The 27,898-nt window shown below is 47.6% G+C and overlaps 1 protein-coding gene across 1 annotated transcript; it reads right to left on the bottom strand.

Moving 5' to 3' along the window:
* Window positions 1–27,898, bottom strand: LOC119950906 (spondin-2-like). Its single transcript, XM_038773823.1, has 5 exons — window positions 27,641–27,898; window positions 24,536–24,750; window positions 9,128–9,635; window positions 2,119–2,535; window positions 1–215 (listed from the first exon to the last, which is right to left on the bottom strand). Exons 1-5 carry the CDS (start codon window positions 27,819–27,821, stop codon window positions 88–90), a joined length of 1,449 nt encoding a protein of 482 aa, XP_038629751.1. The 5' UTR covers window positions 27,822–27,898; the 3' UTR covers window positions 1–87.

A 27,898-nucleotide genomic window follows, 5' to 3' on the forward strand; every position in this document is an offset into this window, starting at 1 on the left:
TGCTTTGTAAACAACTTTATTCTTTTTCACCACATAGTTAATCAGAACCAGTATGAGTTCTGTTGACTTCAGTAGATTGGGTGCTTCCTATCCAGCCCTTTCTGTTGCTGTAGTTGAGTTTAGGTTAGTGAAGGACTGATCAGTAGAAGCATTTCGAAGTACGGGCAAACTCTCAATGGATTGAGCTCCAGCCTCTGAGATCCACTGGCTTTCATCTGCAGGTGAGAGAGGAAGAAGTATAAATATCATTGTCCTGCGAGCTGGAATTACCAGACAGGCCTCTTGCAGACAGCGGTGCAGCGTTATGGTCAATAGGCTTGTTATCCAAAGACCCAGGTTAATTCAATTAATAAATCTGGAATATAAAGCCATTTATATGGTGATAATAATAATCTTTATTAGTGTCACAAGAAGGCTTACATTAACACTGCAATGAAGTAGGGCAGTACGGTGGAGCAGTGGGTTAGCATTGCTGCCTCACGCCGCCGAGGTCTCAAGTTCGATCCCAGCCCTGGGTCACTGTCCGTGTGGGGTTTGCACATTCTTCCCGTGTTTGTGTGGGTTTCACCCCCACAACCCAAAGATGTGCAGGCTAGGTGGATTGAACACGCTAAATTGCCCCTTAACTGCGAAAAAATGAATTGGGTACACTACATTTTACTGTGAAAAGCCACTAGTCGCCACACTCCGGCGCCTGTTCGGGTACACAGAGGGAGAATTCAGAATGTCCAATTCACCTCGCAAGCACGTGTTTCAGGATTTGTGGGAGGAAACCGGAGCACCCGGAGGGAACCCACGCAGACACGGGGAGAACGTACAGACTCCACACAGACAGTGACCCAAGCCGGGAATCGAACTTGGGTCTCTGGTGCTGCGAAGCAACAGTGCTAACCACTGTTGACAGTGACATTAATTAATTAATTAGGGAGGGAAATCCACCAGCCTTCTGCAATGTGGCTTCCTCTTAACTGACCTCTACAATGGCACTCAGTTGAAGAGGGCAATTAGGATGGATGGCAACAATTGCTGGCTTGTCAGTGATCCCCTCATCCCATCAAAGAATAAAAATAAAACTTTAAAGCAATAAGCTGCTCTGAAATTCATTTGTTGCTGGTATCCATGGTGACAGTAGCTTCTAGTTTGGAACTGGCCTATACAGATGTAACGAGGGAAAAGACCACCTTCAGCTCGCTGCGTTTAATGAGATATGGTGGCTGATCGGATATTGGTCACAGTTAAAATTACTGCTCCCTAGATCCATCTGAATCTGCATGAGCCATAGTGAATAATTATACAAATATCCTTGCCCGTGGTTAGCATTTGGCCTGCAGTAAAGGATTTGCACCATGTTGCAACTTAAAATGAACTCATACCTGTTTTCAATGATTGCCCCAGGCCATTGTTGATGAGATTTGCACAAGTTCAGGCGCATTAAGAACTGAATTTTACCAATGCACGGAATAGGTTCCACAGAATCATAAAATACAGTGCAAAGGATGCCAGTCCGCCAGTCACGTCTATGCCAGCTTTTACTAAGAGTAGTCCAATTAGTCCCATTCCGCCATTATTCTCCGTATCACTGCAATATTTTCTCCTTCAAGTATTTATCCAATTTCCTTTTGAAGCCTTCTATGGGTGGCATGGTAGCATAGTGGTTAACACTGTTGCTTCACAGCGTCAGAGATCCAGGGTGGATCAGAAGAATCTTTTCCTTATGGCAGAGGTGTCAAAGACCAGAGGACATAGTTTCAGGTGAGGAGTAAGTGGTTTAGAGGGGGACCTGAGGAAACATTGTTTCACCCAGAGGGTGGTGGGAATATGGAATGTGCTGGCTGCGAGGGCGGTGGAGCCAGATAGTCTCAAAACATTTAAGAAGCATCTGGGCAAGCAGTTAAATCGCAAAGGTATATTAGGCTACGGGCCAAGTGCTGGTAAATGGGATTAGTGTAGATTGGTATTGGATGGTCGGGATAGACATGATGGGCTGAAGGGCTTGTTTCTGTGCTTTATGACTCTATGATTATTCCCGTACCCGCTGTTTGGGCAGTCTTTCAGCAGGCACAAGAACAAGAAGGCCTGCTGCATTTGCTCCAGAAAAGAAGGACAATTGTAACTTACTTGTGAATTTGAGAAGCTGGCTGCTTTCTTGGGATCGCACTGTGTCAGGGTGAGCTAGTGCTGTGATATTTTCTGGTTCACCTGCTGTTTGGTTGTGCTGTGACAGGGGCTCTTCCTGTAAATCAGAGTCTACTCTCTCGTTCAGGTTTGCCTCAAAGTGTGTCTTTGTAGCTTCTTCTGCTGGGCCTGAAACAGTGACGTTGCTGTTTGTCACGGCAGTCGGACAAGGGGGTTCCTCGCACCCTTCCTGGATCAGCAAGGTTGGACAGGCCTCCCCATCGTTGGCGGGATGCTGTAAGATGAACCGTGTCCTCTCCCGAATGCCACTTCCACAGCTACGGCTGCAGAGACCCCAGGAAGACCAGGCAGAGACTTCGCAATCCAGAGGCGTGCTGGTGAATTCCTTTGCCTGGGAGTCTGAAGGGTAACAAAATAAAAATCTTGTTACTTCTACCTTATAACGCAGTTGCATTTAGTCATTACTGCTCAATGCATTGGTGTGCATTTTGATTTCGCTTTCCAATGAAGTGCCATTGTTGCCAATAAATGCTGAAATACTACTTTGATACATAGAATTATCACTTAAATTCCATATCGACATAGCACAGTTTAACCCAATGTCATTCAATACATTATGTGGAGGTGCCGGTGTTGGACTGGGGTGGGCACAGTAAGAAGTCTTCTTACACCAGGTTAAAGTCCAACAGGATTGTTTCGAATCACTAGCTTTCGGAGCGCAGCTCCTTCCTCAGGTCAATACATTAGCCACTAGCCACATGTTGCTAATTGAGAGTCTCAGATGAGGCTAATTAGTTTTCTGCTGTGAAAAAATGAGTAATCAGCATCACAATTTAAATCTTGATATTTATTTCTGTGCATTTTGCATGTGAACTTTAACATTTTTGTGCAACTCTTTGTAAATGGACAAAAACACATTAATTGATTATTGTATTTATATAGTGTACCTAAAATTACTATATTATGAGTACATGTACAAGAGTCACAGTTTTGTATTAACTAGCCGATTACAACAGACTCTAAGGGTCATATGGACTGAAAGCGTGAACTCTGTTTCACTCTTCACAGAAGCTGCCAGAACTGCTGTGTTTTTCCAGCATTTTCTGTTTGTATTTCAGATTTCCAGCAAGCACAGTATTTAAAAAAATTTGTTTTTAGCGTATTCAATTAATTTTTGTTTCCAATTAAGGGGCAATTTAGTGTGGCCAATCCACCTAGCCTGCACATCTTTGGGGGTGAAACCCACACAGACACGGGAAGAATGTGCAAACTTCACACAGACAGTGACCCAGAGTCGGGATCGAACCTGGGACCTTGGCACTGTGAGGCAGCTGTGCTAACCCACTGCTCACCTTGCTGCCCACAATAACAGTATTTTGCTTTTATTTTACACAAGTATGTGGTATTGGAGATTCCAGTAACTGGTATTTCACATTATATCATACTAGCTAATCTCTCATCCTGTTCATAGAATCATAGAATTTACAGTGCCAAAGGAAGCCATTCAGTCCATTTTACCCTTGGAAAGAGCACCCTACTTAAACCCACACCTCTACCCTATCCCCGTAACCCAGTAATCCCACCTAACCTTTTTGGTCACTAAGGGCAATATAGCATGGCTAGTCCACCTAACCTGCACGTCTTTGAACTGGAGCACCCGGAGGAAACCAAGCAGACACGGGGAGAATATGTAGACTCCACACAGACAGTGACCCAAGCCGGGAATCGAACCTGGTACCCTGGAGCCGTGAAGTAACAGTGCTAACCACTATGCTACAGTGCCACCCTTAATATAATTTCTTCAAATAGTTTACGAGTGGGTTTTAATGACTGCATTGTTGATTCTGTTATCATAGAATCATAGAATTAACACAGCAGAAGGAGGCCATTTGGCCAATCAAGTCTGCACCAGCCCCTTGGAAAGATCACCCCACTTAAGTCCACGCCTCCACCCCATCCCCATTACCCAGTAGCCCCACCTAAACTTTTGGACGCTAAGGGGCAATTTAGCATAGCCAATCCACCTAACCTGCACATCTTTTGACTGGGAGGAAAACGGGGCACCCGGAGGAAACCCCGCAGACATGGGGAGAACGTGCAGACTCCACACAGACAGTGACCCGAGGCTGGAATTGAATCCAGGACCGTGGAGATCTGAGGCAGCAGTGTTAACCACTGTGCCACCGGGCCACCCTGTTGCTCATGAGCAATCTGCGGTGTTGAGCATGTTTGTCATATTTAATTATTGACCTGTTCTTTTAAGGCCAATAGTCCAATACTCATCATAGGGAGTTGATCTGAAGAGATCATACGGTCAATTAGAGGTTAATCGTTATTTTTGTTGTTGGATGTTTCTCTAGATTCCCAACTTCTCTCGTTGTCAATTGAACAACATTCCCATAGTATCAGGAAATAGACGGGAGCCAGGATAGGTGGGACCCAGGGAGATTGGTTAGGGTTGAGAAGGGAGCAGAGAGATTATCAATGTTAGTTAGGCAGATACTTGACCTCGTGTGGCATTATTCGAGTTGTTGTTGACTCAGGGAGTGTCGAAGCATATTAGCATAGCAATTCAGCGCCATGTAACAGGGAGGCATCTGTTCCTAGCTGTGACTGCTCAAAGGGGTCAAGTGCCCAATCTCTAGGGGTGGGGGAAAGCCAAAAAATTAGAGCTAGGTCTTTTGGGAGTGGTCAGCATATCTTCGACAAGCAAAGGATGGTGGACATTTGGAACTCTCTTCCACAAACAACTAAATCAATTGCTAAATCAATTGCTAATTCCCTATGTTTCTAAATGTGAGACTGATACATTTTTGTTAACCAAGGGTCTGAGGCAGAGACGGGTATATGGCGTTATACCCAGGTCAGCCATGATCTCATTGAATGAGAGGGTGGAACAGACTACAGGAGTTAAATTGGCCGCTCCGGTTCCTACGTCAGTGCTGAGGGGGTGAGCTGATGGGAGACGATAAATCATTTGCCCACACCTTTTCTCGCAAGATGCTTGGGGTGGGAGACCTGGTATAAATCAAATAATAGGGGCTGAGAAAAGAAATCATTTGCTTCTCCTGGAGGTTGTTGCTGGTGAATTAATTGCCTGCTCAGACTGCTAGCTGATAACCTTGTGTTAATGTATTGGTTTATGCAGGTTGTTCGATAATCCCTGGCTTTAGACAGCCCACCATTAGTGGTGCAGGACATATACGAGTACAGCAGAAAGCATGTAAAGCTGCCCAACGTCAATGAAGAGATAACACTTGTCAAAGGAAAAAAAGTGCTCGGCTTTCTTTTGGGTGAATTTTTGTACTCATCAGTTTTCAAATGCTAAGATTGGAAACACGATTACAGGTTTTTGCACTCAGCATGGAGTGGATCCAGTTTAGCAATCAGTAGGATTGGGGTCTCCAGGAAATGAACATTCATCTTCCGGACACCGCAGTGAGCAACCAGGAGGAAAGATATTTTCACTTTATTGGAACACCTTTACCTATTAATTTCAAAACATTCGACGTGGGGGAGAGAAAGAGTAGTTGGACCGAAAGTCGCAAATTGTCCAGTTGTGGTAAGGCCTGTTCTCTAGCTAGTGGAGTGCCCGAGGATGTCAGGGGGGGGGGGGGGGGGGGGGGGGGTACGGTGGCTGGGAGGCGTCAGGTCATGTGAAGAAACATCCAGGAATATGACCAGCCAGATTTTGGTAACCCTATCAGGTATAAGGTGACAGCTGCATTGCAGGGTGTTACCATGATTGTGAAGCTACCAAACCAAAATTGAAGCCATTACTGCCTCGTCAACACCAGGTGATGGCAACCCGAATTTGAGCCCAGTGTTTCGTGTCAAAGCACTAATCAGCCTTTTAGTGGCACCCACCCTGATGAAAATGCAGGGTGAATCTTTAATCCATCGTCCCCCTGCTTCATTTGGCAGGAGTCTGCTTCAGGTTGTGACTTCCTCAATCTCCAGCAGAAAACGCAGGCCGGGATTATTCCCACCATGAGTCTCTCAGCCTGCACAGCTCTGCAACAGCAATGTTGAAGATGGCAATCTAAGCAGTGGAAGGAACATGCTCCTATCATCAACAGAAGTCAATAAATCTCTGGTTTCTCTTAGCTCTAGGAAGTAACAGTGGGAGTTGCTGAGGAATTTTTTTGTTTTGGCACCAGCCCATCTTTCCTGTTCATAGCTGCAGTTTCAGGAATCAGTCCAGTGTCAGTGTTCTGCACATTGGAATGTGCAGGACTGGGGAAACAGCAACCCACTGAAGTCTGGTCCCCAGTACTTTCACTGATTCTCCAATCTTCAGGCTTTTAAAATCCAACTTTGGTCTCGCCAACCACAATTAGCCAACTTACTTGATTTCCCTTTAACTGTTTATACCTCTAATTGTCTCCTGCACAATGGGTCTTGACCCTTCACTTTAGTGATTTCCTCGATATTATGTTTACAATCTTGGCATAACAACTGTGTAGACGACCTTTATGGTTAGCAACAGAAAAATTGATGACTCTCAGTTTTTGATACTGAGGATTCAGCTAGGAGGCCGTCTGTGTGTAACGGTGCAGTAACGTCTCAAAAGGAACAACAGGAGAAAGGCCTTCAAATTATTGTGCATGGCAGTAAAAGGGAAAATGAGACAACTTGCATTTCTGGAGTACTTTCCCCAACGTTGGGATTTTCCAAAGTGCTTTACAATCAAGAAGCACTTTTGATGCCGGAAACATGGATGCCAATTTGCAGTGTGTCAGTAATCAGATTATCTGCCTTTGGTGAAGTTAACTGAGGGGAAATGTTGTCCTGGACACTGGGGATACCTCTCCAGCCTTTCTTATAATACAATACTCTTTATAGTCACAAGTAGACTGACATTAACACTGCAATGAAGTTACTGTGAAAAGCCCCCAGTCGCCACATTCCGGCGCCTGTTCGGGTACATGGCGAGAGAATTCAGAATGTCCGAATTACCTAACAAGCACGTCTTTCGAGATTGTGGGAGGAAATCGGAGTGCCTGGAGGAATCGCAGACACGGGGAGAACGTGCAGACTCCGCACAGACAGTGACCCAAGCCGGGAATCGAACCCGGGTCCCTGGCCCTGTGAAGCAGCAGTGCTAACCACTGTGCTACCCTGCCGCAAAGTAATGTTTTTTCATCCAATTGAGAGGGTAGTCGGGGTCTTGGTTTAATGCTCAATCTATAGAGACAAAACCTCTGGCAGTGCAGCACTCTCTCAGTACAATGCTACGGAGTGCCGGCTTACACTTTGTGCTCAGTGGAAGGTAATAGAAGGTCATTTCCCACTTTCAGAATGGAAGCCACTTTTGAAGGGAGTACAAATCCGAGGTGGAGGAGCAACATTGTTGTGGCTCTCTGGAGGGGAGCATTGGTTACAAAATCAGGTTCTGTGACCTCCAACGGTTAAATGACTTATCTCATGAATTGACACTCCTGTTGCAAAGTTTAATGGACAGAAAACTACAGGAATCCTCTGTCTGAGTTCCCAATATGTGATGCCAGTGGGTAAACTGTGCACCACAATGTGGACGTCTGAAACAACCTCAAAAGTAAATACATGAAATGTTATGAGTTGCTTTGTGTACCTGCTCCTGCTTCGTTACCTTACTGCGGCGGACACCCAGCAAAGTTGAGGCAGGTGAAGATCGGAAGAATTTCCCAACAACTGACACAAATTGAGGAAATTGAAGTCCGTTAGGTCTTCGAGGGTAAATTATAAGGAGGGATTACTTGTATTGTACAAACGCATTTAGGGGGCGATCTGATTGAGGTGTTAATTAGATTAATCAAGGGAGATATGGAGAAGCTATTTCCTCTGGTGGGGGAATTAAGAACGAGGGGACGGTTTCAAAATTCGAGCCAGGCTGTTCAGGAGCAAAATCAGGGAGCACATTTTCACACAGAAGGTAATGAGGAAGATGATTCTCTTCCTGCGGAAGGTGTGGATACTGGGGCATTGGAGCTTTCAGCCGGAATTCTCTGCTCGTTGCGATTCAATTTCCCTGCTGCAACGCAGCTTTGCCAGCAGGTTTCATAGGGGCACGCCACCAGCGAACGGCGCGCCGCCGAGGAACACACGGCTGGGGGACCAGAGAATCACGGCCTTCAGGTTTGATAGATTTCTGGGGCGAAATTCTCCGACCCCCAGCAGGGTCGGAGAATCGCCTGGGGCCGCCTAAAATCCCGCCCCCGCCGTGGCAGAGATTCTCCGCCACCCGGGAAGTGGCGGCGGCGGAATCTCGCCACTCCGATCGGAGAGGCCCCTGCGGTGATTCTCCGGCCCGGATGGACCGAAGTCCCGCCGCTGGGAGGCCTCTCCCGCCGCCGAGGTTTGAACCACCTCTGGAACGGCGGGATCAGCGGCGCGAGCGGGCCCCAGGGTCCTGGGGGGGGGGGGGCGGGGGGGCGATCAAACCCTGGGGGGTGCCCCCACGGTGGCCTGGCCCGCGATCGGTGCCCCCCGCTCAGACTCCGGGCCAGTGCCCTGGGTGCACTATTTCTCCTTCCGCGGCTGCCATGGCGGAAGCGGAAGAGAACCCCACATCGCGCATGCGCCGGCAGTGACGTCAGCGGCCAGCTGCCGCTGACGTCACTGCCGGTGCATGCGCGGACCGGCGAAAGCCTTTCGGCCAGCCCCGCTGCCGGGGGCGCCGGTTTTTTGCGCCAGTCTTCTGGTGCCAACCGCTCCGGCGCTGGGCTGGCCCTCAAAGGTGGGGAGAATTCCCCACCTTTGGGGAGGCCCGACCCCTGAGTGGTTGGCGCCACTCCCCTACTCCGGGACCCTCTGTCACGCCGGGTAGGGGAGAATGCCGCCCCTGTTTGGGAAAGGGTATTGAGGAATATGAGGTTAAGGCAGGTCAGTGGAGTAAAGGCCAGACCCACCAGATCCACCAATGATCTAATGGAATGGCTCAGAGGACTGACTGGTCTACTGTTGTCCCTCTCCCCTGTGAGCACATGGTCCAGCTCAGGTTATCACTTACTCTTTCCATTTGTGTTGTACCTACTCCCAGGCTCCTTATTCAACAGCTTTTCAAGCACATCATTGAAAACATCGTCGACTTTGAAGAGTTCAGCTTCAGTCTTTGTCCCATTCTCAGTGACCGTCCGGTTAAACTGAGGAAGTTCAGTCAGGTTCCTTCCTTGGGTTAGTTGTGTTGGCTCGGGTTCCTCACTCGGTGCCTGACTGGGCAAGTCTGCGGAGAGCAGAGTGAACTCTGAGTGGCCCATTCTGGGCAAGGTTTCCAGTCGTGGGTAGTAAAAGGAATTGGCTGGATGGGACGGATGCTTGGCTGTTATTTGGAATATTGTCTCCTGAGGGTTGGTGGCAAAGTTTGGAGATGAAAATGTAAATCCACTGTCTGTCCCAGCATCCCAAGGGAATAGATCCAAGGTGTAGGATTCTTTCCAATTATCACTCTCACACAGGTTGATACTGTTAGCACCAAGAAACCAATCTGGACTGGGAATTATACGCACCAGAAATGACACCTGAGAAACAAAATGAAAATCCAGGTTAGTTCCTCAATTTTTGTGGTAAACTCATAACGAGGAAGAAAAAAGTTTGACTCGCAAGAGGGAAGAACGGGAGAATCCCAACTTTCGTAACTTTACAAAAAATTCCTAGGGGCTGAAATTTGCTGTGGGGGTCATGTAAAGCAAATGGAAGTGAATCGGCAGCGAGGAAAACATAATGAGTGGAATTTAAAAGTATTGCTGAGTTGCTACCACCTGTTTTGTACACAAAATATTTCTTTTATCCCTCCACAACCCCATTGTCCACCCTCCTTTCCTCAAGGCACTGAACCATCGGAGGCAATTTTAACCTAACGCTGGCAGGATTACATTGGGGAGTCTACCTGTTTTACTCCCTGACTGGTTTTACCATTGACTTTAGTGCCAAGTAAGATTGAGCTGAGTTATAAAACCTTTGATTGTCCTGCATGAAACGTACAGCACAGGAAGCCATTCAGTCCATTATTCCTGTACCCATAGGAATTCAGTCCATCATTCCTGTACAAGTAGGAATCCTACAGCGAGTAACTCAACTCCTCACCCCCCAAAGCCAATCCACCATCTACAAGGCACAAGTCAGGAGTGCAATAGAATACTCTCCACTTGCCTGGATGAGTGCAGCTCCAACAACACTCAAGAAGCTTGCGTCATCCAGGACAAAGCAGCCCCGCTTGATTGCTCCCCCATCCACAAACATTCAAACCCTCCACCTCCAACGAACAGTGGCAGCCATATGTACCATCTACAAGATGCACTGCAGCTACTCAACAAGGTTCCTTAGCCAACACCTTCCAAACCCACAACCACTAGCATCTAGAAGGACAAGATCAGCAGATACCTGGGAACCCCACCACCTAGAGGTTCCCCTCCAAGTCACTCACCACCCTGACTTGGAAATATATCGCCGCTCTTTCAATGTCGCTGGGGCAACATCCTGAAACTCCCTCGCTAATAGCACAGTGAGTGTACCTACACCTCAAGGACTGGAGGGTTTCAAGAAGGCAGCTCACCACCTTCCAATGGCAACTAGGGATGGGCAATAAATGCTGGCCTAACCAGCGACGCCCACATCCTGTAAATGAATTTTTAAAAATTTGAGCTCTTCATATGGAGCTATCTAGTCCAATTCTACTGCCCTGCCCTTACCTGTAATCCCTCCTTTTACAAATACGTATTCAATTCATCCTTCAAAGTTGTTATAGGAATAGACCAGGGGCTGGTTTAGCTCACTGGGCTAAATCGCTGGCTTTTAAAGCAGACCAAGCAGGCCAGCAGCACGGTTCGATTCCCGTACCAGCCTCCCCGGACAGGCGCCGGAATGTGGCGACTAGGGGCTTTTCACAGTAACTTCATTGAAGCCTACTCGTGACAATAAGCGATTTTCATTTCAAATTAACTGTGTCCTCCACTGCCATTTCAGAAGGTGGGCTGTCCATTGATAATGCGGACTACCTGCTCCATTGATGGTGATACAGTGACTATTGAATTGAACCCGGGTCCCTGGCACTGTGATGCAGCAGTGCTACCCATTGTGCCACCGTGCCGCCGAATCCTCTCCTGAAATAAGGAGACTAATACTTTGCACCAGCTTGAATATGTTCTCCATCACGATCTTCTTCACAATGCACAACGTAGCCACATTTTGTGCCATCTTTAAATTTTGCCCTGTACAGCTAAGCGTATGTTATTAATTTAGATCAAGAAAAGCAGTATGCTATTACCAGCCCCTGGGGAACCCCAACATATCACCTCCCTCCAGTCCAAAAAGCAACCATTCACCACTGCACTCACTCAGCTAATTTTCTATCCATGCTACCATGGTCCCTTTTATTCCGTTTCAACTTTGCTGACATGTCTATCATGTGGCACATCATCAAATGCCTTTCGAGTGTCCATGTACATGATATCAACCAGATGAACCTCATCAAACCTCTCTATTACCTCATTAAAAAACTCAACAAGTTAGTTAAACATGATTTGCCTTTGACAAATCTTTGCTGGGTTTCCTTCATTAATTCACACTTGTCCAAATCACTGTTTATTGTGTCCCTGATAATCTTTTCTAAAGGTTTTCCCATCAGTGAGGGTAAACTGGCAGCCCTGTGGTTGCTGGATTTGTCCTTTTTTTTTGAATAGGGGTGTAACATTTTGGATTAGGGATTAGGAGTCACTGGAATGGAGAAACGGGGTACGATGTATAACAGGTAGTTTTGCACAAACTGATAGTGAAAATTAGCGCGTGTCGGCAGGTCAATCCTGTTCTGCGCAACATCCACGGACTCACACTTTCCAGTAGAACTGTACAATGATCAGAAATGACAACCCTGGGTAATATCGCCTCTCAGTAACCCAGCTGTGGCATAATAAGTAGCCCAACAATGTTGAACCCTATCATGGCACAATCCTGGTTGACATCAACTGAAGGATGGCACCATTGGCGGTGCACCCAAGCAACAGGAAATCAAGCATTTAAAAGTCTGGGCGAGCATCATACGTATCCATTTGTCTGACTATCAGCCATCAGGCAAGGCTTTAAATGGGCACCAACATTCTCACCTAAAGCAGGTGAGAGGCTCTTTCGATATACACATCAAAGGTTTAACACCTGTGGTAAGACCTTGACTGCAACTTTCAAGGGGAAAATAGGTGAAGCACAAATAGCCCACGCCGCTCTAATTTTTCCAGGTAATGGGAGACCTGACCAGCGATCTTGAAGCGACTGTTGGTCACCTCTCCTAAACGGTAGGAGGTAATGTGCCCATTCGGTAGCCAAACTAAAAATCTCTCCCTATGTGTTATTTACTGAGTCTTCGAAGAACTTCAACAAACTTTACACAGGAACACCAGCGATACGAGCAGGAGCAGATCACATGGTCCATCGAACCTGCTCCGCCATTCAATATGATCATGGCTGATCTTGGGTGCCAACTCTATTTTCCCAACCACTCCCCATATCCCTTGATTCTCTGAGAGACCAAAAATCTGTCCATCCCAGCCTTAAATATATTGAATGATGGAGCGTCCACAGCCCTCTGTGGAGAGGTCTCCTAAGTTTCACAATACATTCACAAGGGGTCATCATTGATGGAGATTTCTGATTGGAGAGCTGTTTCTAGTGGGGTTCCGCAGAGCTCAGTATCAGGTACCCTGCTTTTTGTGGTATATATTAGAGTTTTGCTTGTAGAATCCCTACAATGCAGAAGGACACCATTTTGCCCATCGAGTCTGCACTGACCCTTGGAAAGAGCACCCTACCTAGCCCCACACCCCCAACCTATCCCTGTAACCCAACCAAACCTTTTGGACGCTAAGAGGCAATTTACAATGTCGAATCCACCTAACCTGCACACCTTTGGACTGTGGGAGGAAACCGGAGCACCCGGAGGAAACCCACGCAGACACGGGGAGAAAGTGCAAATTCCACACAGACAGTCACCCAAGGCCTGAATTGAACTGGGTCCATGGCGCTGTGGAGCTGCAGTGCTAACCATGTGCTGCCGTTACATGTAAATGTAATGGGCATAATCAAGTTTGCAGATGACACAAAAATTAGTTGCATGGTTGGTAGTGAGGAGGATTGCTCTGGACTGCAGGAAGTTATCAATGGACTGGCCAAGTGGGCATAAAAGTGGCAAATGGAATTCATCCCAGAGATTTGAGGCGATGCATTTGGGAGTGGGGGTGGAGTCAAACAAGGCAAGGAGTACACAATGAATGGGCGAATATTGTAGAGGAAGTGAGGATGGTTGGAGTGAATCCACAGATCCCTCCTGAAGGTGTCAGGACAGGTCGATAAGGCGGTTAAGAAGACATATGGAATCCTTCCCTTTATTAGCTGATGTACAGAATAGAAGTGCAGGAAGGTTATGCTGGAACTGTATAAATCATTAGTTAGTCCACAACTTGAGTACAGTGTACAGTTCTGGTCACCTCATTACAGAAAGGATGTAATTGCACTCCAGAGGGTATAGAGGAGATTTACGAGGCTGTTGCTGGGACTGGGAAATTTCAGCCAGGAGGAGAGATTGTAGATGTTGGTGTTGCTGTTCTGCTGGGAACAGAGGAGGTCGGGAAAGATTTGATTGAGATATACAAAATTGTGAGGGGGCCTGGATAGAGTGGATGGGAAGGCCCTATTTATCTTAACAGTGAGGTTAGTGATTGCGGGGGGGGGGGGGGGGGGGCATTGATTTAAAGTGATTGCTGGAATAATTAGAGGGGAGATGAGGGATAGGTTTTTCACCCAGAGGGTTGTGGAGTCTGGAACTCACTACCTGAAGGAGTAGCAGAGGCACAACTCATTTAAAACGTGTTTGGATGTGCACCTCGCGTGCTGTCACCTACAGAGCTACGGATCAAATTCTGGAAAGTGGGATTAGGCCGGGAGGCTTGATTTTCGGTTGGTGCAGTCACGATGGGCCGTGTGGCCTCTTACTCAGCCATGAATTTACTCTGATTCTACATTAAGAATAGTTATTTTTAAAATCAGATTTTATCATTAAAATGTCTAAATATATAATATTCATCTAAAAATTGCAATTGTTGGTGATGGCCTTGCCTGGCCTAGCTGATAGCATTCTAACTTGCCATGTCAGCTTTGAACTGCATGAAATAAGTTGATATTCCAGTGCAATATTGAGGTGATCAGGGTGACATTAAGGATTCCACGGCAGTGCCAACAGAAATGAGTTCTCTTGGCCAGCATTCCCCACCCAACCAACACCACTAAAACAACCTTATTGGCCATTGATCTTAATGTTGTTTATGGGGTGGTACTGGTATCGATGACTGCCATGTTTGCAGTTCCATAAACAAATCAATTTGTGAAATGTTGAATGTTATAATATCATATAGAATCATAGACTCCCTACAGTGTGGAAGGAGGCTATTCGGCCCATCGAGTCTGCCCCAACCCTCTGAAAGAGCACCTTAGCTAGGCCCCCCACCCTATTCCCGTAACCCCACCTAACCTTGGGACTCAAGGGGGTACATGGGTTGGCCATGATAAATTGCCCTTAGTGTCCAAAATTCCCCTTAGTGTTGGGTGGGGTTACTGGGTTACTGGGTTATGGGGATAGGGTGGAGGTGTTGACCTTGGATAGAGTGCTCTTTCCAAGAGCCGGTGCAGACTCGATGGGCTGAATGGCCTCCTTCTGCACTGTAAATTCTGTAAATTCTATGACTAGCGTGTCCAATCCACCTAACCTGCACGTCTTTGGACTGTGGGAACAAACTGGTGCACCCGGAGGGAACCCATGCAGACACGGGGAGAATGTGCAAACTCCACACAGACTATCACCCAAGGCCAGAATTGAACCTACGTCCCTGGCGCTGTGAGGCAGCAGTGCTAACCACTGTACCACCGTGCAAGCATCGTGTAGTTTTAAGGTAACATATTTTCTTCTACTCTCGGCTACACAATGTCAGTAGAGGTTCCATCATGCCTTTATCCTCGTAATGGAATGTCACTGTTGGGCATGCATGACTACTGTCAAAATATGTAATCTTAAAGTAAAAATAAGATTCATGTCTGATACTTGGAATGCATGGTTCTGATTGACTGGGCTTGACATCAGTATTTATGTCTGAATTTCAAAGGAGATGGGGAGATTAACCGGCTAACTATCCTTTTTTCATTAAAATAAAACACATTTCAAGAAACCTCTGCACAAGTGAGAACAGTAAATAGAAAAACCTGGACTGGATAACAGTAAAGGCGGCCATCGTAAAAGGACTGGCTAAGGCCTTGCCAGACGTCAATCATTCTGATCCATATATATTCTGATATTTGACTGATGTTGAAGATTTTCAATTTATATGTACATATGAAGTCCCGAGGGCCTGATAAACAAAATGAACATTATGCAAACTGATCAGCATTTCCTACACCATAACAGTAATGACACTTCATAAGTACATAATTGTCTGTAAGGTGGTTTAATGTCTTTCATATAAATTCCGGCCTAGTCAACATTGGAGAGACTAAACGCAGTCTCTCCAATGTTGAGTCACTGGGTGACCGCTTTTCAGAACACCTTTGGTCCGTCCACAAGCAGGACCCAGACCTTCCTGTCGCTGCCATTTCGACTCACCACCCTGCCCTCATGCCCACATGTCCGTCCTTGGCCTGCCCTGCTGCAATGTTCCAGTGAAGCCCAGCGCAAACTGGAGGAACAGCACCTCATCTTCCGATTAGACACATTACAGCCTTCCGGACGTAACATTGAGTTCAACAACTTCAGACTGTGAACTCTCTCCTCCACTTTCACCCCATTTTTATATCTATCAACTTATTTTCACTTCTTCCATCGATCTGTTTTTCCCTCACCATTGTCCCCCCCCCCACCACACACTACGTGGGCCATCTGTTCCTTGGCAATTGTGCCAATTGTCCTTTGACCCAATGTTAAACTTTGTTCTGCCATTAACACATTCTAATCTCTTTATGTGTCACTCTCAGCACCACTCTTAGCCTTAATCACCCCCATTTACCTTCCCTTTATCTTTCTGTCTACGACATCTTTGTCAATGTCCATCCATCGTTGGCCCTCTATCCAGCCCCCCACTGCTCCATCCCCCCCCCCCACAACAGTATAAATATGACCCTATTTCCAGTTCTCTCCAGCTGTGACAATGAGTCATCCAGACTCAAAACGTTAGCTCCCTTCTCTCTCCACAGATGCTGTCAGACCTGCTGAGATTGTCCAGCATTTTCTGTTTTTGTATTATATAAATGCTGCTTCTTTCTTTTTAATCTTATCACTGCATTTTGAAGTGAAGACTCGCATAGCTCAGTGAGTAATATCTCACCTCTGAGTCAGAAGGTTCTGGCTTAATTCTCGCTCGAGCACAGGATCCTGCTTGCCACCCCTCTGCAGTGCCGAGGGAGGGCTGCAATGTCAGCGGCAACATCTTTGGGATGATAAATTAAACCAAGGCCCATCCTCCCAGCTCGATGCAAAAGATGCCAAGCCACTATTTGAAAGCGAGCAGGGTGGCCTTTGTGACCCAGCCAAAATATATCCCTCAATTAACATGACCATAAAACAAATTTGCAGAGGTGATTACAAGGCTGGACACCAGGTCCTAAGCTCTGCAATTACCTCCCGAAACTTCACCTTCTGCCACCTGTTCTCCTTTAAGATGCCCCTTAAAGCACCTTAAAACTCGGGATGTGATTGTCTGGTTGAGAGACTAAGTGCTCCCGGCAGCGGAGAACCACAACATTTCCGTGCTGCCAGTAGAAGCTCTGGGGAGGCGCGATTCCATCCTTGCAATTGGGCCAGCACGCTGCCCACGTGTATCCCGCCCGACTGCCAATACCCCAGGCGAGTGATTCGCTGGGGTCGGGGATCCCGTTGTGAGCCTGACCAGCGGGAACAGCTGTTAAGCGCTCCACTCAGCCCAGACTCCCACTCCAGCTGAGAAGATGGCTGCTAAAAGAGCTGCACCACGCTTCCTTGATGTGGGCATCTGCAGGATGAGAAGGGGCGCCCACGGTGGGGCAGAAACACCGGCCAGTTGTAATGAATCAAGCCTGGGACGAGGTGGCAGATGCAGTGAGTGCTGGTGACCTCACCAGGCGGACTGGCATGCAATACAGAAAGAAGATGAACCATCTCCTTTGAGTAGCTCGGGTGAGTAATCACCTGGGACGTCCTGGCATCACCCCCGACCTTGATCCCTGAATTCTTCCCTCAAACCGTTATATACCAGTAACACTCCTACTAGCATGTCCCTCAGAACCCACCCTCCAAAAACCCCCAACACATGCCCTGTCCTCTTTGGCCAGATGCCTTGCCCACATGTGGTACCAGTTAGAATCCCCACCCCACCCTTACTAAAACTAGCAGGCTGGCATCTTGGTATAACCTTTCTGTGTCCCCAAGGATAAAATGATCCACAATTGAAGGGAGCGTCAAAAGGCAGGCGGGGGGCATGCTTGAGATACTAGTCCAAGCCCCCTTTGAAGAAAGGGTCACGGAATTCACGAAGGAGGCTGAGGTGCGAGCTGTGGCTGACATGGAGTTCGGCAATCGCCGAAGACTGAGAGCCCAATACAACTTTATCCAGATGTTCCATCTCAAGTGAGTCTTTCATCTCCCACAGTCCTTCCCAAGGGCTGACCTCATGTCCTTTGTCTTCCAGGATCCCCATCAGAGAAGGCCGGGCCGTCCAGGGTCACAGCCCTGACCTCCAGACCTCAGAACACCCCGGACCAGACCTCTGGCCTCTGGGTAAAACCCCAACTTCTCACCAGCACCGCCCACCAGTACAAAGACTATCACCTTGGTGGGATGTGTTAGTGGTCAGGCTCCTGGGTCTGGGTCACCCTCAGTGAGAATCACACACAAGCTGCAGCACATAAGGTGGAGGCAGGTACTCCAGAGGGCGAGGCCGGGCGGAGGGCTGTCCAATCCCAGGGAACAGCTGTCCCCAAGACAGTTGTCCTGCCTTTGGAAGAGGTTATCTCATCACTGGTGTGGATGCAGATGCAGAGCCAGTATTTACAGGAGGGGATGTCAGCAACATCCCAGCACCTGCAAGTAACACTGGAGGAGTCCAATCGTCTTCAGTGCGGGAGATGTTGCCGACAACGGTGGCACCCAGGCCAACACTAAAGGGCCTCTGCAGCGGAAGGCCTGGGGCAAGATGGTAGAGCCATGTGTCAGGATGTCCAAGGCTTGGGTCACATTGTGCTGTCCGTGGCTGAGGCGCAGGACAGGGGAACCCAGTCACAGGCAGACATGTCCCGGGCACAGATGGACATTGCTGTGGTTCTCCAGAGCTTGCCCCATTCACAAAGGGTCATAGGTGAGGACATCAAGAGCATTGGCCAGGCAATGACAGACCTTGGCCAGTCACAGAGGGACATAGAACACATACAGTGGAGGAGGAGGCCATTCGGCCCATTGAGTCTGCACCGACCCACTTAAGCCTGCATCAACCCACTTCCACCCTATCCCCGTAACCCAATAACCCCTCCTATCCTTTTTTGGTCACTAAGGGCAATTTATCATGGCCAATCCACCTAACCTGCACGTCTTTGGACTGTGGGAAGAAACCGGAGTACCCGGAGGAAACCCACGCAGACACGGGGAGAACATGCAGACTCTGCACAGACAGTGCCCCGGGCAATTGAACCTGGGACCCTGGCGCTGTGAAGCCACAATGCTATCCACTTGTGCTACCGTGCTACCGTGCTGTGACACAGTCACAGAGGGACCTGACCAAGACAGTGAGGGACATGGCTCACTGGTTGATGGAGATGGAGCTCATCACAGAGCACCATGGCTGAGGGCATCAACACGATGGTTCAGGTGAGGGTGGGCCTCCAGGACTGGCAGCGGCAGATGACATTTAAGCCTCTGGAGATCACTCCGGCTGCCCCTCTGTCCCTCGGAGTAACCCAGGGGCCAGCGAGCACCCCGAGAGAGGATTCCCCATCCTGGGGCATCCCACAAGAGAGATGCTGGAACACTCCAACCCTTCTTGACATTGGTGCATCTGCTGGGCGGTGGGCAGAACAGGGTGGCACATCGTCACCTGTAATGTCCGGAAGTCAGCCAGGCCCATCCAGGTCCAGGCCCTCCAGAGGACGACCACCAAGGGCTTCACAGGGGAGAGGGCAAGACGAGCAGCAGGCCACCTCCACTCCTGATGTGCAATCTGGGATAGAAGCTAGAAGGAGCAGGAAGCCACGGAAGATCAGAAAGATAGATGAAATGTAAGTTGGCACGAGTGTAGTTGAACATAGTCAGGTGGAAGGGGACACAATCCGTAAAAACGCATTGTCAAATATTTTTCTGCCACCAGTCCAATCTGCCTCTCAATGTTGTCCCACCAGTGGAAGGTTGGGCTGGGACTGGTTCTTGGGCTGTGACTGCCAAGGAGTGGCAGGGCGGGGGGGGGGGGGGAGCTGCCTGCGGCTGGGCTCCCATGACCTGCGCCTCAGTCATGTTAGAACAATGTGACCCAAGCCTTGGACGACCTGCCTGAATGAGTGCAGCTCCAACACTCAAGAAGCTGAACACCATCCAGGATGAAGCCGCCCACTGGATTGCTCCCCCTTCCATAAACATTCAATCCCTCCACCACCAACAAACAGTGGCAGCCATGTGGGCACCATCTACAAGGTGCACTGCAAGAACCCACCAAGGTTTCTTAGGTAGCACCTTCCAAACCAATAACCACTACCATCTAGAAGGACAAGGGTAGCAGTTACCTGGGAACACCGCCACCTCCAAGTTCCCCTCCAAATCACTCACCACCTTGATTTGAAAATATATCGCCATTCCTTCACTGTCGCTGGGTCAAAATCCTGGAACTCCCTCCCTCACATCAATGTGGGTGTAACTACGTGACATGACTAGAACATATGGGTATGGTTCTCTGGCCCCCATGAACAACCTTCACACCTATCCTCCACCCCAAAGAGAAAAAAAACATTCTCATCTTTGTCAGATGGAGCCCTGTGCACCACCTTGAACTGAACCAAGCTGAGCCTAGCACATGAGGAGGTGGTGTTGACCCTGTGAAGAGCCTCATTCCACACCTTTCCACCCAAAACCGACCCAGCTCACCCTCCCACTTCCTCTTCACCTCATCCAAAGGAGCCTACTCTGCCAACAGGTATAAATATCCCAAATCCTCCCCCTCACCTGCATTGGCCAGAGATAAGATTCTATTCAAGAAAGAGGGTGAAGGTGCCAAGGGGGGGGGGACGAAGGAAACTCCTTACGGAACAAATCACCAATCTGGAAATACCGAAATAAATTAGTCCTTGGGAGTTAGAATTTTTCCAACATCTCCTCAAAATCGGCAAACCTACTCTGCACAAACAGATCCACAAACCTCTCCAGACCCTCCTGCCCCCATGACCTGAATATCGAACCTAAACCCACCGGCACAAAGAAATGATTACTACGAATCGGGGCGAACAACAACATGGAGCCGAGCTTAAAATGTTGTCTAGGGCAGCACGGTGGCACAGTGGTTAGCATTGCTGCCTGTGGTGCTGAGGACCCGGGTTCGAATCCTGGCTCTGGGTCACTGTCCGTGAGGAGTTTGCACATTCTCCCCATGTCTGCGTGCGTTTCACCCCCACAACCCAAAGATGTGCAGGTTAGGTGGATTGGCCACACTAAATTGCTTAATTGAAAAAAAAATAATTGGGTACTCTAAATTTAAAAAAAAAATGTTGTCTAAACTGCCTCCAAATCTTCACAGCGGACACTGCTACCAGACCTGAGATGTTTCCAGAGGAAACTGGAAGCGAGGCAGTTACCAAGGCACCCAAGCTAGGACCACTACAAGGGCCCGCCTCCATCCGCCCCCTATGGAATCCGGACCCTTGAGCCACCCAGTACTTTTCAATATTAGCTGCCCAGTAAGAAAATAACAAATTAGGTAAAGCTAAGCCACCTGACTATCTCTCTGAAGAAACTGCCTACGAATCCTTGGAGTCTTTCCCGCCCAAATGAAGGAAGCTGTCAATTTGTTGACTCTAACAAGGAAAGATTTGGTGTGAAAAATGGGGAGACACTGAAAAAGAAATAAAAACCTTAAGAGGACAATCATTATAAAGTCTGTGCCCTGCCCGTCAAGGACAGGGCCCAACGGGGATTCCAACTCTTCCCTTCTCTCCCCCTCCACCATCGGTAAGGACTGCCCCTCCAAAAACCTGTCATGGGCGAATCCTCCTCCGGGGGCTCCGATTTTTAGAGATTTCGATCAAAGGCTTGAACCTGTTTACGGATACTCAGTTTGGGTACCGCTAGGGTCACTCAGCTCCTGGCATCATTACAGCCTTGGTTCAAACGTGGACAAAAGAACTGAATGCCAGGGGTGAGGTGACCGCCCTTGTCTCCACTTACCGGCTGTTCACTGTCTGAATGACTTGGGCAGCTTTAGTTGGCCAATGTGCTTCATGTGAGATCGGTCATACAATATCTTGCTTCTATTTATATCTTTATGTTTATATGTAAAACAAGATGATAATTGGGTCCAGAAAAAAAATCTTTCAATTGGCTTATGAATAGCAAACCAGTAAACATTGATCTGCACAAAATGGCAATGCACTTTATTCAGTTTGGATGTCAATCCTGATGGTAAATGGTTCGCACACTTTGGCCGATATGGCTGGCTATCTGTGAAAACCAAGAGTGGTGGTAGTGGCAGGGAACTGTATTTGCTTTCTTGTGACTTTGTTGTCTAAAGGCAGTAACTATGGGCAGTAAGAAATTTGGAATAAAGGCAGCATGGTGGCGCAGTGGTTAGCAATGCTGCCTCACGGCGCCGAGGTCCCAGGTTTGATCCCAGCTCTGGGTCACTGTCCGTGTGGAGTTTGCACATTCTCCCCGTGTCTGCGTGGGTTTCACCCCCACAACCCAAAAGATGTGCAGGGTAGGTGGATTGGCCATGCTAAATTGCCCCTTAATTGGAAAACAAATTGGGTACTCTAAATTATATTAAAAAAAAGAAATTTGGAATAAATACTTAACAAGTAAATTCAGCAAGGCCAGGAGTTGGGCCTTACACACTTCCAGCATCTTCCCAGCAAGCACTCTGACTGCCGCACATGGGGCCTTGTCAGCTTGGCATGAGGCAGGACAAAGTTCGCCTTTATGTGCATGTCAAACACTGGTCAAAAAACGGACTCCAAATGTGGGACAAGTAATGCACTAGTGCTCCTAGCTGCTAAATGCGGGAAGTTTCACTTTAGAACACTGAGGTACCTCACCTTGAGGAGCAGAAAAATATTGAGGAGAAGAACGAGACACAGCTGAAGCTCCTTATCAGATGATGTTTGTGGTAAGTACTTGGGAGTTATGTGACCTCATCTCAATCATACGATAAAACCACAACCTTTGAACCAGGTCATTTATCCCACAAATACCCTTCTGAACTCCGCAGCAGGCTCGTGAGAAAATGCAGGCACAGTGTTTCTATGGAGTTCACTGTCTTTTGACTTCTGCTCAATTGTCACATTTTTCTCACATTTCAAACATGCCGACATGAAAAAAAGATTTTCGTCCTGCCATTTTATCTCCTTGTTTGTAGAAATCCTAAAACATCCAGTGAGTGCCACACTTAACATGGCTTACGCTAAAATTATAGCTCCTACCGCACTCAAGATGGCAGTGTAAGCTGAGTGGTTTCTGTGATTATCTCTAAATGCAAACACTTTTACGCTGTTGAGGAAGATTTTCATGTGCAGTACCATTCACAAATGCTGGGACAGTCAAGCAGTTTGCGTTGATGTTCAGCAAGAATAGGACAACATTCAGGCTTCGGCTGGTAAGTGGCAAGTGGCATTTGTGCCACCTTAGTGCCAGGGAATGGCCATCTCCAACAAGCGATCACCTAACCATCCCCTGCTTTCAATGGCATTACCATCACTGAATTCCTGACTGTCAACATCTTGGGGTTACCATTGACCAGGGGGTTGGGGAGTTAGTCAGGTGAGGGGTAGCCGGGGGGGGTTAGGAGGTTGTTGGGTGTTAGTCAGGGGGTTGAGGGGAATTAAAGGGGGTCAGTGTGAGTTATTGCGGGGTCAGTTCTGTAGTTACCCAGGAGTCAGACAAATATTTTTCTGCCTAACATTTCTGGCATAACTATCCAGGTAAGGTAGTTGGGGCTATCCAAAATAGGTTGGCGACTTTGGCGGAGGGTCCTGGGAAGCGGAGGAATTGGCATTGGAAGTTCAAACTTCCAGGGTAATTCCCTCAGAGATTAATGCGTCAGGATTTCCACAGGGTCCCAACATGCATCTTGGGTTGCATATCTGCTTTCTGCTTTGGAAAATCCAGGTCGAAGAACGGTTGGAACACAGATAGGAGGCTGTTCGGCCCATCATTTCCCTAGTGACTCTCTACAAGAACAACTAGTCCCACTCCCAGCCCTTTTCCCATAGCTTTGTCGTTTCTTTTCTGTTCAGTGCTTATCAAATTCCCTTTTAAAAGCCCCACTTACCCTATCTCCACCACACTGTCAAGCAGTGCACGCCAGGCCCTAACCATTTGGTGCATAAAACATTTCTTTGCCAATCACTTTAAATGGGTGACCTCTTGTTCTTAACCCTGTGTTTATCCTGTCTAGATCTCTCATGGTTTTGAACACATTTGTGTTCGTGTTTATATGTTAATGTGTATATGTGCGAATGTATATGTGTGCATATATATGTATATGCGTGCACGTATGTGTGTGCGTATGTGTATGTATGTGTTTATATATGCATGTGTATACGTGTGTGTATGTGTGCATGTATATGTATGTATATGTGTGTGCATGAATATATGTGTATGCATGTGTGTGTATGTGTTCATGCATGTGTGTATGTATATGTGTGTTTGTGCGCATGTGTGTACATGTGTATATATATATGTACATGCCTGCATGTGTACAAAAGGTTGTGTGCATACGTGTATATGGATGTCTGCGCATGTGTATATATATATATATGTGCATGTAAATATGTGCGTGTATCTGTGTGTGTATATGTGTGTGTATGTATTTGTATGTGTATGTTTGCATGTAAATGTATGCATGTATATGTGTGTGTGCATGTATATGTGTGTGTATATATGTGTACATGTGTGTGTCTCCAGCAGCAAGAATGACACTAATGGATTGAGCTGTGGGGCTCTCTATTGCGATCCACGTTGCCATATACATTCAAACTTCATGGATGAGGAAGGGCCACCAGATATTGATAATGATGCTGCACACATTGGCTGCACATCAGAAAGAGACACTGTCTTCGGGACTGTAGCAGAGATGTCTGAAAGTCGAGAGTAGATGAAATATACATCATCGCATTGGAGAGTTACAAAACACGTGTTGAGTTAAATAAGTTTTTTGTTCTTGTTACTTACAAGAGGGTGTGCAGGAGTGACAGTAAAAACTGTGCTGGAATTCCCTTCTCCTGCCGTGATGGGGTTGGTGTGAAAGCAGCTCTGCACAGCACCTAGTGTAGCGTTCATCTCTTCTATTAGAGTTTCATGTTTTCCGTCCTCCACAAACATCTTAATACCAGAAGAGGCCATGGCCCCTTCAGCCCATAAAGTGAAGTCATAGTTGTGGACACAGCCTGCAAGGGCAAAGGGCAAAGAATGAAGAGACTTTGGATAATGGTTACATACGTTCAAATGATCTCTCATTGATCTCCCATCAGGTATTCGCTGTGAATTGTATTTCCTCCCTTGACACCAACCACACTGAGGTTCAGTATCATCACCACAAACTGTGAGCACGGATATGTAACCAAAACAATTAGCCAGCATTTCTTGGTATAATCTGATCCTAACAGCAGTATCTGTTTCAATCCCATATGAAGATGTCATTCTTTCTGAATCCCATTAATATAATTACAGGCAGTCGTCGACTTTACAATACTTGCTCCAACATGATGCCATACCATCCAACAAATTCAAATGTTCATATCAATATTCTGCACCGCACATCTCCCTCACTCAGTGTACAGCGTGGTACCATATTTCTAGGTGTATTTTTAGCTTATTATGTGCGATTTTTAATATGTCAATATGATTATTATTTACAGCATAAATACACGAATGTTGTTTATTACGCATCTAAAAATTCTATTTAATTTTGTTCAGGAACCAATCCCCCATTTATAACATTGTTCTTATGGGAAAATTGGTTCCGAGTTATGATGTTTCGACTTAAGATGTGGTTGTCTCAACCAACTGAACTAATTCCTTTATTTGATTGGACACCTTTGCAACAGTTCAGAATAAAGGATGACCAAAATATTTTTTGCAGTACCATTTCCCATTTTTCAAATAAATGTCTAATGTGTAGACTGATTGATTGAGCTATTTAACTTTGTGTAGAACGCACAGTGGCATAGTGGTTAGCACTTTTGCTTCACAGCGCCAGGGTCCCAGGTTCGATTCCCGGCTGGGTCACTGTCTGTGCGGAGTCTGCACATTTGCCCTATGTTTATGTGGGTTTCTCCGGGTGCTCTGGTTTCCTCCCACAAGTCCCAAAAGACATGCTTGTTAGGTGAATTGGACATTCTGAATTCTCCCTCAGTGTACCCGAACAGCCCCCGGAGTGTGGCGACTAGGGGCTTTTCACAGTAACTTCATTGCAGTGTTAATGTAAGCTTACTTGTGACAATAATAAAGATTGAAGGAATTGCATGCACTAGGCACTTGGTGACGTATATGTAAGCTAAGAAGAGTTGACCTACAGTAATTAAATTAAAGGTTTACTATCTCATGGAATCATGGGCGCAATTCTCCGCAAATGCGGCAAGTCGTAAAGGCTGCTGTGAAACTGGCCGTGTTTCACGGCAGCCTCCGCGCCCCCTCCCAGGACCCGATTCTCCCCCCCGGGCAGGGCTAGCAGCGCGGCCCCTTGAAGCACGGCATCGCGGGCTTAGCGTCACGGCGGCTGACGCGCACGATGATGTCAGCCGCGCATGCGCGGGTTGGATGGCTCCAACCCGCGCATGCGCGGATGACGTCATCACGTGGATGACGTCATCACGCAGATGTGTCAAACACGCGCATGCGCGGGCCGTCATGCCCCTCAGCCGCCCCGCGGACTGATCCTGCGGGGCAGCGGAAGAACAAATAGTGCGCGGGTATCGGACCCGCTGCCCACGATCGGTGCCCACCGATCGCAGGCCCATGCCACCCTTGGCACGGCCGTGGTGCGGCCGTGCCAATCGGTGCCATGGTTGTCCGGGACTGCACTTTGCGGCCGTTTTCACGAACGGTGAGAGCAGGTGTGATTGCGGTCGTGAAAACGGCCGTAAAGGCCTGGGAACTCGGCCCATCGACCTGGGGAGAATTCCTGTTCGCCGTAAAAAACGGCGAGCAGCGATTCATGTCGTGGGGCGGCCGTGGGGGGGGGAGAATAGCAGGAGGGCGGGAAAAATGTCGGGAAGGCCCTCCCGCTATTCTCCGACCCGTCGTGGGCAGCGGAGAGTCGCGCCCCATATGTTTGGTCATGATGCAGTTCAATTGAATGTACAGTTCAGTTGAATTTATATCATTGCGCTGGGTGATTTTTAGATACAATGATTTCAAATTCACAAATGACATTGGTGGGATTTGAACTCACATTCTCTGTGCCGAGACCTTTGTGATGGGAATCATGGGTGGGATTCTCCACCCCGCCAGCCCCGTTTACCGGCATGCCCCCACCGGCAGCGGGATTCTCCATTCCCGCAGCCGATCAATGGGGTTTCCCATTGTGGCCACCCACACGCCGTCGGGAAACCCACGAGCTTGGGTGTGTTACCAGTGACGCAGAGGTTCCCGCCAATGGAGAATCCCACAGCATCAGGGATTCCCAAATTTGCAAAGAGGCCTCAATAGGCATTAGAGATGGGCGAATAGCTAAACACCCTGTTATAACCCGCACAAGACTTACGAGGCTGGAGCAATCAGTCAGCCCGTGAATCTTGCTAAATACAAACTCCCCCTCTAACATGGCGGGAAGCCCGAGATCATTCATGGTTAAGATCAGTATAAAGTCGGGGTAGCACAGTGGTGCAGTGGTTAGCACTGCGGCCTCATGGCGCCAAGGTCCCAGGTTCGATCCTGGTCACTGCCCATGTGGAGTTTGCACATTCTCCCCATGTTTGCGTGGGTTTCGTCCCCGCAACCGAAAGATGTAGGGTAGGTCGATTGGCCACGCTAAATTGCCCCTTAATGGGAAAAAATGAATTGGGTACTCTAAATTTAAAAAATAAAACAGAAAAGATCAGTACAAAGTCGACCAGGTATGGAACTGACAGAACAGACCCGGTTGGGATCTATTGGAGATTGTAAATATAAATATCTAGGCCAATGGATTCAGAAGGAAAGTGGTTCTCTCTTTAGATTTCTTTTCATTTATCGCTTGCTGGCTGGATTGATTCAACTTGTTCTCTGTAATAAGATTTCTTTTAAGCAGAATGTGAGACGTTTAGATTACAAATGCAACCGAACGTCGTGACTTACCGAAAAGCATAGACCACTGGGCTGGAGGTCTGTGTGTCGGATATTGCTTTGGAAAGGAGAGACTGTTCCACTCTGCCAGGAAGCTGAGGGAGTAGCTTGCTGGCTTCCTGGCTTGGCAGTGGATTGCGTTGGCAGTGATGGCCTGGTAGACGAGGAACGGACAGATGAGAAAAGGATTCATAATACTGGAGTTTGGAAACCAGAGATCAATTCAGGGTGAATTTTACATAACGAGATGGAGCCTGGGCTCGACAGATT

This window comes from Scyliorhinus canicula, chromosome 16 (genome assembly GCF_902713615.1).
Source record: "Scyliorhinus canicula chromosome 16, sScyCan1.1, whole genome shotgun sequence".
NCBI lineage: Eukaryota > Metazoa > Chordata > Chondrichthyes > Carcharhiniformes > Scyliorhinidae > Scyliorhinus > Scyliorhinus canicula.